Genomic DNA, 16,974 nt, shown 5'->3' with positions numbered 1-16,974 from the left:
AGCATATCTGTGGAAGTTTAAGAAACTTGTCCCAGAATAACAGGAGTCTGCTGGGATTTACTTGGAGGATCTGGACACCTGGTAAGAAATAGGCCTGAGGAACAGAGCATTTAAGTAAAATCCTTTACTAGATATGTTGACATACCAAAATCAATAGTGTCTGTCTAGTCCATCAGACAGAAAACTCTAAGGAAAAACCCCTGCACAAAGGCAGCAATGACTCCAACTAGGAATATGCCCTTTACAAAGAAGACATGCAGATGCATGGGACCTTATCCTATGTTCCTGCAAGCTGAGAACCAGCACTGTGATTTGCTCTGAACATTTAAATGACACAAGATCACCTACAAAGATAAATGAAACAGCCTATTAGTCCAGAGACTGACGTATATTTGGGGGTTGCCTGTATTATAGACATTGTTTCAGAATACTAGGTAAATGATAGGCTATTTGGCAAACAAGTTCACAGTAATAATTATGCAAATAGAACTATAAATTTCAGGAAAAGTGTAGATTATTTCTGTATTCTTATAATGACATGAAATTCAGTATCCACAGAGAAGATTAAAATTTTAAGCCAGGCAATGGTGGCACATGCCTTTAATCCCAGCACTTGGGAGGCAGAGGAAGGCAGATTTCTGAGTTCAAGGCCATCCTGGTCTACAGAGTGAGTTCCAGTGGTGAAGCCAGCTTAGGGTTTTAAACAGTCTAGGCTGGGATATAGTTCCATAGGACGGAACTTGCCTATCATCTACAAGGCCCTGGGCTCAACTTCCAGGGCAGCACCTTAAAACAAACTGCAGTGCCACATATGGGAGCACGTGCAAGGCTAGCCTGGTCTGCATAACAAGTTTTAAGCTAGCTAGGGCTAGAGAGTGAGGATGTCTCAAATAATCCAACTCCTACAAGCAGTTTACAGCATAACTTCCTTACTGACTTAAGGCTGCACTCAGGTTAATTTAAAAAAAAAAGGTAAATGACTCCCTAGGAAAAAAACAGGCAAATGGAAGTACAAATAAATTACAGATGTCAACAAGAAAACCTGAGCTGTAAATAGAAACACAAATTAAGACAGGAATGCTTTGGCTTTTCTGAAGAACAACCATCCAGACTGACAAGAAACAAAAGGTCTATTGTTGGTAGAGTACTAACTAGTGTAACCTTTTCTGCAATTTGGCACCAGCACTATACGTCTACATTTTTACTATAACATACTAGGAGTTTACATCTCAAAAGTATATGTTGGGGAGACTCACTCTTGTTCCCAGGATCTCATGTTAGCGAGGCCCAGGCTTTCCACTGAGAACTTGATGTTAGTCAAAGGGATGGGCAGGGTGTTGGTGAATTTGCAGGTGATGACGAGAGGCTGCTTGACCTTGCCTGTGCTCGGCATCTGTTAGAGTGGAGAAGAAACAGGTGTGACAGACTGAAGATGAGAGGTCAGAGGATAGGCTCCAGCAAGAAAAGTAATTCTTGGTCCTCTCCTGAAGCCCAGAGTCTCAGTCGGTCTGTGCTCACCTGGGAGGCTCTAGTGGGGAATCTGACCTGCCTGTGCCTCTCTCTTAGGTTCCTAATTTTTGCTTACCTCTCTAGTCCTGCCAGATATATTTTTAAGGAACTCAAGGTGTGTAATCTCGTGGTAGCCAGAAATCCTCATGTGAACGACATTATGATCTATCCAGTGAGTCAAGACTCCCCCTTTTCCAAAGCTCAAGGGCTAAATAGTTGTTAGAGCCCCACCCCAACTCCCAAGCTATACTAAGGACACTACTCTGTACTGGCTGGTTTTGTGTGTCAACTTGACACAAGCTGGAGTTATCACAGAGAAAAGAGCTTCAGTTGAGGAAATGCCTCCATGAGATCCAGCTATAAGGCATTTTCTCAATTAGTGATCAAGGGTGGGAGGGCCCATTATGGGTGGTACCATCCCTGGGCTGGTAGTCTTGGGTTCTAAAAGAAAGCAAGCTGAGCAAACCAGGAGAAGCAAGCCAGTAAGAAACATTCCTCCATGGCCTCTGCATCAGCTCCTATATCCTGGCCCGTTTGAGTTCTGGTCCCGACCTCCTTTGGTGATGAACAGCAATTTGGAAGTGTAAGCTGAATAAACCCTTTCCTCCCCAACTTGCTTCTTGGTCATGATGTTTGTGCAGGAATAGCCAATGACCCAAAATACCAAGTTACCTCACAGGACAGCCAAGAAAAACACATCCAAAACCAAGCTGTGTTCAACACTTGAAACTCTTACGTGCCTCTGCCCTGCCTGCCCTGGATGTACTCTCTTTCCCAGAGCCCCACCTTCCCTGCCCAGGGCACCCCAGGGATCATGTCTTTGCATGTTTCAGGTTTTGTCTCCTTCTGTAATTCTCCTTAAGGTGCCTAGGGTCTGAAGCACAGACAACTGAGTGTGTCATGAGAAAGCTGGAGTGTCTGCCTCCTGGACACCTGAAAGACCAACTAAACTTGTGTGATCTCAGGGATAAGTGTTCTCTGAAACCCACAGATATCTGTCTGTGATGCCACCTGGAAGAGGGTGGGAGGGAGACCCCCCCAGGAGAAGCTTTTTAACTTATTTTTTTTCAGATGTATTTTATTTGCATGAGTGATTGGTTGCATATACGTATATGCACCACACGCATGCCTAGTACTCGCCAAAATCAGAAGAAAGCATCAGATACCCTTAAACTGGAGTTACAAGAGGCTGTAAATCATGATGTGGGTACTAGGAACTGAACCTGGTTCCTCTGTAAGAAGTACTCTTAACCTTCAGCCCCTCAGTAGGAATTCTTGATGATCACGCTATGGTGGGTACACTGGAACTGCTTCCAAGTAGGATGAGTCCTGTGAATTATGCATGTTCTGCTTCACCGAGTGGGGACCAGGCCAGCACCCGACCATGTCTAAGGATAAGTCAGTGAAGTGCCTTGTGTCCTCAACCACACTGCTGCAGAAATGTCAAAACATGGTCTCCAAAGGGAGCCATGTCCTCAGCCTGAGACACTCCTATGGGATGTGCTCCTGCTGAGATGTAGACATCTTCGACAAACCCTACTCTAGGCCAGGCCTCATCAGGGAAGGGCTCTGGGATGATTGTGTTTGACAGGTCATCAGAAACATAATGAAAGTCTCTTAGGCGAGCTGCTGTGACCCCGCATGCATGGGAGAATACTGATCAGAGAGCACAAGCGAATCTGGCACCAGCTTCACCTCATCCCACATGGGGTAGCGCCGTGGCAAGCCTTGCACTTCACTGGCATGTATCCAAAACTTTGATACACAAGAACCTGATGGCATGGATCTCTTTCGGCAAGAGGAACTGAGCGCCCGAGGAGGAGGAGGAGGAGGAGGAGGGGAAGAGACCATTATAACTGTGCCAACTGCATCATTATAGATTTGTACTGTGCACAGGTATTCCTTGTTTTTAAAAGTTTAAAACCATTTAGCCAAAAGTTGAGAAAAGGAAAACTGTTTGACCCATCACTTCTCAGAAATACCTGTATGGAAAAAAAATGATGTGCCATTTTCCTTAGGAATGCAATTGGCCCAAAATCAGTCAACCAGGAGACCACAAGAGCCCTGAGCTCTGCCCCTCTGAGGTCAGGTCTCAGACAGGGTCCCTTTCCGGACCGCAGGGCTCACCTCTACAGAGAAGGCAGAGTACAGGAAGCACAGGGTTGTATCAGTGGCCACCCTTTCACCAGAATCCACAATCTCGGCAATGATGAACCCTCCAATGACCATCTCATCGTCAACCATGCCCAGTTTATAGATATAGTAGCTGGCATCCATGGTGAGAAACACCCTTGATTCTGTGAAAGAATGGGAAGAAGGGAGAGATTAGCTCTGGGGATAGAGCTGCTTGGCCACAGAGGAATCCTATTCTCTTTAGAGAGCCTGCCCTCAGAGACCAAATGGATTTAGTCATTAACTGACACCTCAAGACCCATTCTAGGCTCCCACTCTCAGAATGGCCTGCTCATCTTGAGAGCAGCCACAGCCCACTGATGAGAAGGGCGACACCAAATGAATCTGCTGTTGCAGAGGCATTTCATGACACCATTAGCACCTTCACTTGTGACTGTGCTCAACCTCCAACTCCTGGCCTGTTTTTCTTCTGTGCCTGGATTCCTTGTCATCATGTAAGGTGACAAAATGTAAGTGCTCAATAAGCGCTGTGTCTGTTCTCACATAAAGAGTTAAAGTATGTGAGTGATTCACAGAGAAGAAAGAGACATCAGATGGTGGGCATCCTGGTCTCTCTGGGGCTTGAGGCCTCATTTCTCTGGCTTCTGGTACCTTGGCCATTGATCTGCACAGTCTTCTGAATGACTCCCAGGTTTGTCTTCTTCTTGCCTGTGTATGTCTGTAGGTTGAGGGAGCAGGAAATGTTGACATTCTGTGGGGTGGCAGTTTTTCTTTTCAAAGTTATGGTCAAATGGATGGGAGCTCCTAACTCCAAAGAGTTCTGGAGGACAGATATCTGAAGAGAGTTGTTCAGTGTCCGAGAGTTGAGCTTGTCATCAGTAGGTTTGCCAGAGGCCTTCGCCATGGCCTTCCTCTCCTCTGGGCTGCCTGTAGAGACAGAATATTTTCTGAAGACACCCTTGGGGGCTGAGAGAGCCTTCCCACTGTTCTGCTTAGATTTTTTTTTTTTTTTTTTTTTTTTTTTTTTAAACTAACACAAACCATGGTCATCTGGAAAGAAAGAACTTCAATTGAGAAAATGCTAAAATGCTACCGGTTGATTGGCCCAAAGGCAAGTCTGCGAGACATTTTCTTAATTAATGACTGATTTAGAAAGTCCTATTCCACTGTAGGTCTAACACCCCTGTGACCTGCGTTGTATAAGAAAAGTTGAGGGCTGGTGAGATGGCTCAGTGGGTAAGAGCACCCGACTGCTCTTCCGAATGGTCCGGAGTTCAAATCCCAGCAACCACATGGTGGCTCATAACCATCCGTAACAAGATCTGACGGCCTCTTCTGGAGTGTCTGAAGACAGCTACAGAGTACTTACATATAATAAATAAATAAATCTTTAAAAAAAAAAATGAAAGAAAAGTTGAGTGAGACATGAAGAACAAGCCAGTCAGCAGTGTTACTCCATGGTTTCTGCTTCAGTTCCTGCCTTGAGTTCCTGCCTTGGCTTTCTTCAGTGGACTGTGAGGCAGAATATGGAAGCCAAATAAACCCTTTCCTTTCCAAATTACTTTTCATCATGGTCTCTATCACAGCAATAGAAACCAAACTAAAACAGAAATTGGTGCCAGGAGTCAGGTATTACTGTAACAAACATGACCATGTTCTGGGGAGGATTATGGGACTTTGGAACTTATGATCTGGGAAAGCTGGCAAGTGTTCAAAGCTCAGTGGGCTGTTCTGTGGGAGCTTGGGAAACAAAGCTCAGTGGGCTGTTCTATGGGAACTTGGGAAACAAAAAATTTGAGAGCAATGCAGACAATGAAGTTTTGAGGGAATTTTTGTTTGTTTTATTTTGTTTCGTTTTATTTTGAGGCAAGGTTCCTCTGCATAACCCTGGCTATTGGAACTCACTCTGTAGACCAGGCTGACCTTAAATGCAGAGATCCACTTCCCCTGCCCCTTCAGTGCTGGGATTAAAGATGTGTGCCATCACCACCCTGGCTCATGAAGCTTCAAGGAAATCTTGAGAGTGCCCTAAAGAGTCTTTCAGAGTTATCTGTATGATACATTTGAATTAAGATTCTCATATCTGATCAACTGGAGCTGAAGAACCAGCTGTGCATTTCTCAAGAAGAGGCAGGTAGATCTCAGTGAGTTTGAAGCCAGTTTGGTCTACATATGCAGTTCTAGTCCAACCAGAGTTACACAAATTAAAAAAAAAAATTCAGCTTGTTATCAAGAGACTAGTACCACCAAAGTGAAACCTCTATGCAAGAATCGATTGCTGGTCAGGTAGAGATGAGAAACCTGCTGTGATTAAGAGACCAGCATCATCGAGGTAAAATCTTTTGGAGTATTTTCTCATTCTCAGCACACAGAATCTGTGGTCTAGAGAGGGCAAAGGTCGCATCTCATGCTAGCAGCTGAACTTGGTAGTGTAAGAGTTTCCCAGGTGGGACTGGTTTTGAAGGCATGAAGGATTCGTGGAGATCAGCTGAACCTTGGCACTCTGAGCAGCCAGATGTTACTGGTGAAGGTGCAACCATGTAGACCCCAGCATATTTGAAATGCAAGAAACATGGGATAACCACCAAGGACAGTGACAGTTGTAGCATTGAACCAACTTGAGCTTAAGAGACCAGTTCTGTGTGCTGCAGATAGCAGGACCAAAAAACCAGAGCTGTGTAGGTGCTCAGGAGACTAAAGGACAACAAGCAGACCTCAGATTTGAAAACTGAACTTTTTATACTGTTGGGTTTTGGCTTTGCTTTCATTTGATTGGAACTATGCCCTGGGTTTTCCCTCTTGGAATAAAAAATATGTAACTTATTTTTTAACTTACAGGGCCCACAGCTAAGAGTGTTTGGATGTCTTAAAGAGACTGAATTTTTAAAGACTGTGGGACTTTTAATAATTGAAAAGTTTTATATTGTGGTATTGATATTTGTATAAGATCTTTGGAATAAACAAGTCAGGAAAAGGTATCGCTTAATAGTGTTGTATTTGTATGTCAAGTTGACAAAGACTCAGTTGTCCTGGTTAGATATTTTTGCAAACACAAAGCAGGCTTATCTAGGAAGAGAAAACGTCAATTGAAAGAATGCCTCTATTTGATTGGCCCATAGACAAATCTGTGAAGCATTTTCTTAATTAATGACCTATCTGGGAGGGCTTATTCTTCTGTGGATCTGCAGGTGGGCCTGGGTCTTATAAGAAAGCTGGCTGAGCAAAGACATGAGGAACAAGCCAGTCAGCAGTGTTCTACATGGCTCCTGCTTCAGTTCCTGCCTCAAGTGCCTGCCTTGGTTTTCTTCAGTGGACTGTGACCTGGGATATGTAAGCCAAATAAACCCTTTCCTTTCCAAATTACTTTTTATCGTGATCTTTGTCACATCCAAAATTAAGACACCCATTGACTAGCACTATGGGGGCGTCCAGAAGCTAAGTTTTCACATTATGAAGCTCTCAAAGCCCCACGCTAGGAGCCTGTAATAAGTGGAAATGGCAGCAGAAAAACAAACAAACAAACAAACAAAAACAAAACACAGAACACCCCTGCTCCTCCCTAAAAACTGTGGGAATAGTAGAAAGAGTGATTTCACCTTCAGCCTTCCCAGGACTATTGAAACCAACCGAAGGATCATTTAATCACAGTAGCCCTCTGAGCCAGGCATGGACACTTAGACCTCTGATCTCAGCACCTGGGAAACCTGAGTCAGGAAGATTATCATGACTTCCAAGCCAACCTGGACTACATAGTGAGTTTCAAGCCATCTACAAAGTGACACCTTATCTCAGAAAACAGGAAGAGAGGCAGGAGGAACTCAGAAGGCATGAGGTAGTCCCATTCTCTCCCCTCCTCCCAGGGCCTCAGACACCCTGAAAACAGGAAGGACTAGTCACAGTGACGTCAGAAGCCTCCCCATCTCGTGGTATGTGGGTTTGCAGCAGAATCAACCTCACCACAAGGGTTTTATTGTCCTTTGACTTTGATGACAGCTCCCTGGAAGTGTCCATTCACAGAGCTCACCTTTACTTAACCAGACTCAGCTTACAACAAATGGCCTCTTTCCTGTGTATTCAAAAAACAAATTTAAACCTTGAAGAGAAAGCCAGACAAAGACAAAGCAAGTTGGGAGCCTTCACCTTGATGCTCTGTACAAATGAGGCTGAAGTAGAGCACCAATTGTGCTTCTGGATGCAGCTCCTGGACCAAGGCATGTTTACTTATTATCCCAGACTCCTGCTGACCAGGAGGCAAATGGGAGAAGAGTTCAGAAGTTATGAATGATGCATACAAGCAGCCCAAAGGTGCTGCAGGGAGTCAGTGCACAAGCATACAGCAGAGAGTCACACTGTATCCAGCAAGCTTACAGCTTTCAAGGAAAATTAGCCCCCGTGGAAGCCTGGAACTTACTAGAGAAAAACTTTATCTATTTTAAATATAATCATAGGGACTATTGAGATGGCTCAGCCAGTCAAGGCACTTACTAAAAGTTTGGTGACCTGAGTTAAATCCACAGGACCCATATGGCAGAAGGAAAGGGCTGACTCCCACAAGATGTCCTCTGACCTCTATATGATGTGATGTGCTCACCCACACATATGTACATACACGAAATTAAATAAGTGTAAAAACCATTGTAAATATATTCAAAGAACTGAAAGAACAGAAACAGTAGCTCACCAAGCAGATGCTGTCAATAAAGAGACTTGGCAATAGTCAGTAATAGCTTAGAGACTGCACAAGAAACCATTAGGAAATGTGAGGTTGGGTTTGTAGACAGAATGTCTTGTGTTTGTATGGATGTGGCACTTGTCCATAATAAATTTGATAGCCTGCAGCTGAGACAGGAAATAGGAGGTAGGATATCTGGGAAGCACAAAGGCTTCTGGAACAGTGTCAGGTAGGAGATTTGTTTGAGAAGGTGTGACAGACAAGACAGATGCATGTGGTACCTGAGCACAGGCAATCGGCCACGTGGCAAAATGTAGATTAGAATTAATGGGTTATTTTAAGTTATGAGCTAGTCAGAGAAGAGCCTAACTATATGGCCAAAGTATTTGTAAATGTATTTTGAGTCTTGAGTCTTGTTTCTGGGAGCATAGGGCTGGGAGGAAGAAGCAGACCTAACTTTTACACAGGTTAGTTGAAATTACTTAGTCTTCAGGGCAGAAGAGGAAAGTACAAGGAAAAAGAAACAGTACACGGAGCCCTCTTTCTCCCTCCCTCAGACGCCAGCGAAGTGTTTGCCTAGCATCCATAAAACCCTGCTTTAGTACTTTAAAAGAAAATTCAAAACAAAACAAAACAAAACAAAACCCTAGGCCAGGCATGGTGGCACACACCATTGATCCAAGCACTCAGGAGGCAGAGGCAGGCAGCTCTCTGTTAAGTCCAGGCCAGCTTGGTTTATATAGTAGGTTTCAGGCCAGCCAAAACTGCTTAGTGATATTTGTCTCAAAAACATACACACACACACACACACACACACACACACACACATACACACAACCTCCTAACTCAGCCACTTCTAAGTTAGGTGGCGCTATCCCAGTAAGAATACCTCTGAATTCTGTGTCTGCTGCCTATAGTGTATAGAGCATTGCAGGACTCTGCAAGGCCACAGGGACTGAAGGTGCTGTGTGTTTGCAGCCTGGTGTGATTGCCCAGGCAACCTATGATCAGGTTTTGTTTCAAATAAGACATCATAGTGTAGACAAGGCTGGCTTCAAACTTACCACAATGTTCTTGCCCTAACCTCCAAGTGTGTGCCATAACATCTGGCTACTTCATCTTGCCCTGGAGTGGACACACTGAGTCATCATACAGGACATGGTCACCCTCATCCCACAGGACATGGTCACCCTCATCCCACAGGACATGGTCACCTTCATCACACAGGACACAGTCACCCTCATCTCATACTGCCTAAAGATACTGTCACATTCTTGCTAAAGACCATGTGGTTGGGTTGTTGTGACAGGGACCTCTGACCGATGATGCCCTAGATTTGTGTCATCAGCTCCTTTAGGTCTCAGATCTGCCATCCACCAAGGACTGTCCTGGTTGAGGATAATGTCCTGGTCTTGGAACTGGCCTGTAATGGCACAGCTACCTTCTGGGAACTTGTATTGCAAGGTAATATCTTCACGCCTGTTCTCGCCCACCATCTTGGTGCTGATGTTCTTGCCGATGCTAGCGGTCTCCACAGCGATGAGGATATTCTTCTCCCTTTCCTGGTTCTGCTTCACCAACCAGATAAACTTGTCACCATTGACCTCCGTGAACACAAATGTGGTGTCATACTTGATCTGGACCAATCCCTGGCGAATAGCAGTCAGTGGTGAAGGCCCAGTGCGGAAGCCTCCTGAGGGAGGAAGTAAGAGAGGATGGCTGCCAGGGTCTCCTTGCCCACCCTGCCTCCCAACCCCGAAATCCATCACAGTAACTGTAAGAAATCCCACCCACACAGGGAGGCGACAGGTACTTCCCAGGCAGCCTGAACTGCTTTGTGACCCTTAAGGACACATCCCAGCTTAGAACTGAAATGTCCAGGAAGTCTCAGGCCCAGAGGTAGGGAGCCATTCATCCTAGCAAACAGCCTACTTCCCATATGGCCTATACCTCTGCTTCCTGGATATTGGTGATAAAGGCAGTACTGACCTCATTGGTCATCAAGTATCAAATGAGCATCAAAGTAGTGCACAGTGGTACTTAGCATCATATTTATCTGGGAACCATCACTAGCTGTTGCTATTGATCTAAACCAGTAGGGCTTCTTCTAAGGCTCTGACATATGAATAGAGAGGTCTCCTTGGCTGTCATTAACAACTTGGTAAGCATTAGTCCTTCAGCCCTCCATTGTACAGTGGTTTGATTTTGCATATCCTTGTACTCTGGCCTTGCCATGCCCTTTATCTTATTTAACCTCCAGGACACCCTGGCCAGCCCCGTGATTCAGTGTAGTGGGGGATACAGTGCAGAACAGGGCTTCTAATCAAAACTTGCTGTCTCTAACATGGCAGAGGACTTCCCACTCTCTGCTATCATCTTAGCTACGAAAGTGAGTTTGTGGTGGACTCTAAAGTCCTTTCCACCTGGGCACAGGGCTTCTTCCTCTCAGGTAGATAGTAACGCTAGGCTGTGTGTAGCCCCGTTGCCAAGGCTACTGTCTCCACGTTGGCAAATACTACTGAGACCCCAGAAAAGACTGTGAACCCTACTGCTGAGCATCTGTCAGCAAAAGGTGTGGTGAGCTCGCCTCCTCGTGGGGAGATAAGGGGCAGCAGATCTCCGGAGATTCCTGGTTGGCTCTAATGGCAACTTGTGACTCTGTGATTTTATCTTGTCAAGTCTTTGGGGCATACTGATTGGAATAATACAGACACCAAAATATTTTAAGTTGTAATTTGGATGTCTTTGGGGACCTGTGTCTCCTGCATCTGGGTATCCCTCCTCCATCTACAAGGTTCCCTGCCATCAGCCAGGAGCTGATGGCCCAGATGATGGTTTTGCTCCTCAAAGGCTGACAGAGGCCTCTGTAAGGATGCCTGTGTCCTGCCCAGGCCAAGGTCCCATAGGAATACAAGAGTGGAGGAGCCTAGTTGTAGGGAACACCTGAGGCAGTCTGATTAGAGAGGTTCTTTTATGAAATGTAGGTTCACAAAACAGTTGAATACTTGATGTCATCTCAAGCCTTCCCATTCACTGGGCTTTGTTTGTTTGTTTGAGTTTATTTTTGTGGATAGTTTTGTTTCATTTCATTTTGCTTTTGAGACAAACTCACTATTTAGCTGAGAAAGGCTTTGAACTCCTGATCCTTTTTCTCCTCTTGAGTGATAGGGTTATAGACAAATGCCACCACAATGAGGTAACTTGTTTTTTTAATATTCAGACTAACTTCGTTGAACCTGTTGGGACAAACCTGTAATCCCAGTACTGAGGGTCCAGAGCTGACAGATAGGAGTTCCGGGCTAGTCTGAGTTACACAGCAAGACTATCTCTAAAACAAAAATCTTTTTAAAATGAGTTTGAGATTATAATTACATTTCTCACCTCTCCTTTCTTCCCAAACTCTTCTATATTCCCCTCCTTGCTTTCTCTCAAAATCATGGTCTCATTTTCATTGATTTTTTTGAAAAATCTTAAATAATATGAAATAATGAAGGTGACTTGACTCTGATGTAGGAGAAACTTGAAATAAGAAAGTTGATGCTGGACTGGAGAGATGGCTCAACAGTTAAGAGCACTGACTGCTCTTCCAAAGGTTCTGAGTTCAATTCCCAGCAACCACAAGGTGGCTCACAACCATCTGTAATGATATCTGACACACTTCTGGTGTGTCTGAAGACAGCTATGGTATACTCATATACAATAAATAAATAATTCTTAAAAAAAATAAAAAGGAAAGAAAGAAAATTGATGCTATGAAGGATTTACTAGTAAAGTTGCTTAAGAATTATTAAGTTTCACAAAGTAGAATTTAGCTGAAGGCATGCTGCCTCTGATAGGATGGAAGGTTAATGCTGGGCAGGCTTTTTAGAAACTGTAGGAACCAAAATTCTGTACCAAAATCGAAGTTCAGGGTTACTGAGAAAGTTTCTGCTAATGTTTGTTCATTAACATTGACCTCAGATTAGGTTCATTTCTGATATCAAAAGGAAACCACCCTAACTTAAAGTTGACCATGAGCCCTGTCCTCATATAAAGGAACACTCCTCTAATGTGGCAGCTGTAGGGGACAGGGCAGGGTCACAACCATCATTAAGTCTAGGCCTGGCCTTAAGCCCCCTGTGCTCTTATCAGGAAGATCATAATTCTAGCAGCTGGGCAAAATAAACCTGGATAACATCTATTCAAAAAGAACAACACTGGTGTACAAAAGAAATGATCCTGGCAATAGCTTTGCTATTTAAATCTACCATCGGCCCAAGTAACCAGACTTGAAGTCTGTCTTAGTTTCAGTTGTTCAAAGTATAACCTGGGGCAGGAACTGGAAAGAGATTTAAAGATGACAGAGTATGCATAACGTATAAGCTTAAGGCCCACACGAGCTGTAAAGATTTTCTGTTTGAGGCTGATTCCCTCTTGTGCCTAAGTGGATGCTATCACACACTTTTGTTTGTTTGTTTGTTTATTTGTTTGTTTTTGTTGTTTTGTTCTTTGATTCAGCATTTCTTCATGTAATCCTGGCTCTCCCGGAATTTGTTCTGTAGACCAATCTGGCCTCGAACTCACAAAGATCTGCCTGCCTCTACCTCCAGAGTGCCGTGATTAAAGGCGTGTGCCACCACCATCCAGAAATTATCATGCATTCTTAAAGAACTTGTTTCCTTTGTTAATCTTTTATGTGTGCAGGGTGGTTTCTCACTGGTAAGGCATATTAACTTTATAACAATTTCACAGATTTTTTTAGGTAGCCTCGGACCACACCTCATCTACACAGAAACTCTCCAAGCTCTTTGCAGCCCCTTTCACCCAACCCTAGACAATAGGTTAAACAGTGAGGTGGAATACACCATCCAACTTGAGCTCAACTGTTCCAGATACTTGCAGCTGCTAACCACATACACTTCACCTCCCTGAGCATGGATTTGAAAAACACAGATAATGACAAAAACAGGCTTAGAAAGATTCGCTATAGGCTATCAAAACAGCTAAGTGACAGGCAGTGTCTGCTAAACCTGGAAGCCTTAATTCACTCCCTGGTACCCATGTGACAGGAGAGACCTGACTCTCACAAGTTGTCCTCTGACTTCCACTATGATCCATGTGTGTACACACAAACCAATTAATAAATATGATTGTAAAACTTTTGAAAAGGTGAGTTGTACCTCCCATCAGCACCCATGCTCACTTTCCCTTGTGTCCTCTTCACAAGGCCGCACTCGGTGTGAGGGTAACCATCCAAGACCAACTTGACCCTGCACAGACTAGTCAGAAGAGCAGCCCAGACATGGCCTCTGTCCCCTGCTCCTGCTGTGCCTCATACAAACTCACCGCCGCTGATTTCCTGTGGTGTAGAATCCAGGACCTGCCAACCATCATAACCCTGAGGTAGATCCTGCCTTTTCATCCAGGCATCTGTCCACACGTGGAAATTCCTGTGGCAGTAGAAACAGCCCAACCAGAGCCAGCCATGTAGTTAGAGAACCTGCCATCATAGCCCTCTAAGGTTGTTCTGAAGAGGTGGGAACCGTTGTCAACAGAGGCAAGGACAATGCTGAGTACTTTGTGGAAAGCAGAGCTTAGAGTAGGCGGGCAGTGGGGAGAAACTCCTCAGACCCAAAGAGTCAAGAGAACAATTATTAAGCCTCTGACAGATGAATGAATGAGTGAATGAATGAATGAATGAATGAACAAATGAGCAAGCAACTGTAAATTCTTTTCCCCACTTAACAGGATTCTGATTTAAGTGATGAGTGATTTTGTGTCTGGATAATACTCCATGTTCTTGCTCTTGCTTGCTTGTTGTTTTGTTTTGTTTTGTTTTGTTTTGTTTTGTTTTTCAAGACAGGGTTTCTCTGTGTAGTCCTGGGTGTCCTAGAACTCACTCTGTAGACCAGGCTGGCCTCAAGCTCACAGAGATCCTCCTGCCTCTGCCTCCTGAGTATTTGGATTAAAGACATATGCCATGCACTGGGCGAGGTGGCGCACGCCTTTAATCCCAGCACTGGGAGGCAAAGGCAGGTGGATTTCTGAGTTTGAGGCTAGCCGGTCTACAAAGTGAGTTCCAGGACAGCCAGGGCTATACAGAGAAACCCCGTCTTGAAAAACCAAAACAAACAAACAAACAAACAAACAAAAAAGACATATTCCATAAAACAGTTTACCATATTGGTTAACAGGCTTTGGTGTCTTCCACATGTAGTGCCAACATGAAAGTCTTGGCATGTGAACTGGACCTTCACAACAGTGTTTGAAGAACAGTGGTAGAAGCCATGACCCCACCCCAACCACCAGTCCTCCCCATACACCTACACACCCACACAATACCTGCATTTTCAGCCTGCAAAGTGTTTGTACACTGGGTCAGAGGGCGCAACAGTGCCTCTTGCTGACTGAGGATGCCAGTTACCTCAGAGTGTGGCACACAGCAACCTGTCTCAGTCCCTAGGGCTGGGGGCCAGAAGTAAATACCAATTCTTGGCCTTTGCCTCCAGGGATATTTATGTTTAACAAGACAAGCCTTCTCAGGACTTCTGGGTCACACTATGAGGCTGTCTATGCTGAGTTTCTGGTGTCGATACTGCTCACAAATTGAACCAGTCTACAGAGAAGCTACAAGGCCCACAGAACAGAACAGAACAGAACAGAACAGAACAGACCAGATGGAGGGAGCCTACCAGACAGAGTCTTTGGTTAGATGTGGAATTGTCTTGCCCGATTCATCCAGGTAGATGTCTACTGTGAGGTTCTTGTCTGTATCGTGGGCTGACTCAAAGTTAGTCACGCTTCGAGCTGGGATGCCCACTGCTCTCAGAGCTGAAATGACCCAGGGCAGGATTGTTAGCTTCTGTGGGAACTGAGTAGCCCCAGCCCCAACCTCAGCCTACCTGTGGTCAGGATTCCAGAGAAAACCCAGCACTGGCCATAGCATACAGGCATCCTGGTGACATAGTGCTGCTGAAGGATAGGTACACTGCTGGTCCACACATACGGGGCTGTGCCATTGGCATAGTCTCCTGTCCAGTTCCCCATCAGCACTCCACCGTTTGCAGCACACATCTGACACAGGGGAGAAGAGTGCTAGCATTTGTGCCCTTCCCAAACCTAGAGTTTATCCAGGGCAGGGGGCCACCCAGAAGGGCCAAAGAGTAAGTTTAAGACTAGGCCTACCTACATAGTAAGACTCAGCTTCTCCTGTACTACCCCAAAGGAACCATCACTCACTGAGTGAGAGTAAAATGTCAGAGAAGAGCATCTACCATAATCTGGAAAGGCTGTGCCAATGTGCACATGTGAGACAGATGGTCTTCACATGTGTTAACCAAAATGATATAACAGGGTCCCTCTATGGATGAAAACTACAAGTGATATCTACTAAGGTGAACACTAAAGAGATTTGCAGAACTGCAAGCCACACTACTGTCTTCAGTACATTTTACACTTCAGAAAGCTTTGTTTTAATTTCTTTTTAATTATTTACTTCTTCATTTTATGTATATGAGTACACCATTTCTCTCTTCAAACACACCAGAAGAGGGCATCAGACCCCATTGCAGATGGTTGTGAGCCACCATGTGGTTGCTGGGAATTGAACTCAGGACCTCTGGAAGAGCAGTCAGTGCTCTTAACCACTGAGTCATCTCTCCAGCCCCAGAAAGTTTTTAAACACAAAAAACACATTTGGTTAACTTGTAGATTTATTATTATTCTCTTAGCGGAAAAAAGATTTGTTTTGTGTGTGTGTGTGTGTGTGTGTGTGTGTGTAAAATATAATTTCTAAATATAATATTTATACACCTGTAATAAAATTCATATTATAAGTGTAATCATAAGGTATAACTTCTACACGTTTGTAGACATAAACCATATAAATGTAAGCTCCTTGGGGCCCTTGGTACCTTTTAACAGTGTCCTGATGTCCTGAGACTGCAGGGTTTGGGGACTGCTGCTTTGGATACAGTAGACAATGGCTGACCATCGGCAGCAAAGTTCCTGGGATATGGTTATTGCACTCAGGAAGCCCTGCCTAAGCTCTTCCATATTTGTGAAATGGTGTTTTTGCAGGCTGTACCTTGCCCTGGGGACTTCCATTTTACAAGCAGCACTTGACTCCAGAGTTCAAATGCAGAGGCATGATGATATTTTAGCAGGCACAGACTCTACTTGTCATCACACTTTCAAGGCACAGACTGGTACAGGACATGCCTAACAATCAAAAAGGATCAGCATACAAAAGGACTACAGCAACTTAGAGATATGAGTACACAGGCACAGCACACTCCTACCAGGAAAGCCAGGCCCAAGACCTTAGCAAACACCTTCATCTGGACCCTTAAGTGGACCTCTAACATGATGATGGCAACCTGTTACCTGTGCTTGTAGGTACAAGGGAACTGACTGTCCCAGAGGTCTCTGCCTGGCCCTATTCTCACTGCCAATATAACTTACTTAAACTGCTGTCAATCTGGACCCTGTCCTGTACTTCATCCAGTAGCATCCACTGTTCCACACTTCATTTCCATAGCTTGGCTTGACCCTGAGGCTTAGATAAAACCTGTAATCTCACAGCTTTATTCTGCAGCTCTTTCAAATACCTATATCAAGGTTAGTACTCTCTCTCTCTCTCTCTCTCTCTCTCTCTCTCTCTCTCTCTCTCTCTCTCTCTC

At 44.6% G+C, this 16,974-nt stretch overlaps 1 protein-coding gene across 2 annotated transcripts in view; it reads right to left on the bottom strand.

The window, feature by feature from the left end:
* Positions 1-16,974, bottom strand: part of LOC110328005 (transmembrane protein 42) — a 53,113-nt gene that overhangs the window by 1,415 nt on the left and 34,724 nt on the right. For both annotated transcript variants that reach the window (XM_029542757.1, XM_029542758.1), the window contains 7 exons: positions 15,196-15,367; positions 14,986-15,124; positions 13,640-13,743; positions 9,756-10,007; positions 4,294-4,569; positions 3,637-3,806; positions 1,257-1,393 (listed from right to left, as the gene is read on the bottom strand). In XM_029542757.1, the coding sequence (XP_029398617.1) occupies positions 1,257-1,393; positions 3,637-3,806; positions 4,294-4,569; positions 9,756-10,007; positions 13,640-13,743; positions 14,986-15,124; positions 15,196-15,367 (1,250 nt within the window). The remainder of the gene's footprint in view (positions 1-1,256; positions 1,394-3,636; positions 3,807-4,293; positions 4,570-9,755; positions 10,008-13,639; positions 13,744-14,985; positions 15,125-15,195; positions 15,368-16,974) is intronic.

Source organism: Mus pahari, chromosome 10 (genome assembly GCF_900095145.1).
Source record: "Mus pahari chromosome 10, PAHARI_EIJ_v1.1, whole genome shotgun sequence".
NCBI classification, from domain to species: domain Eukaryota; kingdom Metazoa; phylum Chordata; class Mammalia; order Rodentia; family Muridae; genus Mus; species Mus pahari.
The sequence above is the reverse complement of the archived record's forward strand: the minus strand, read 5'-3'. Positions and strand labels throughout refer to the sequence as shown.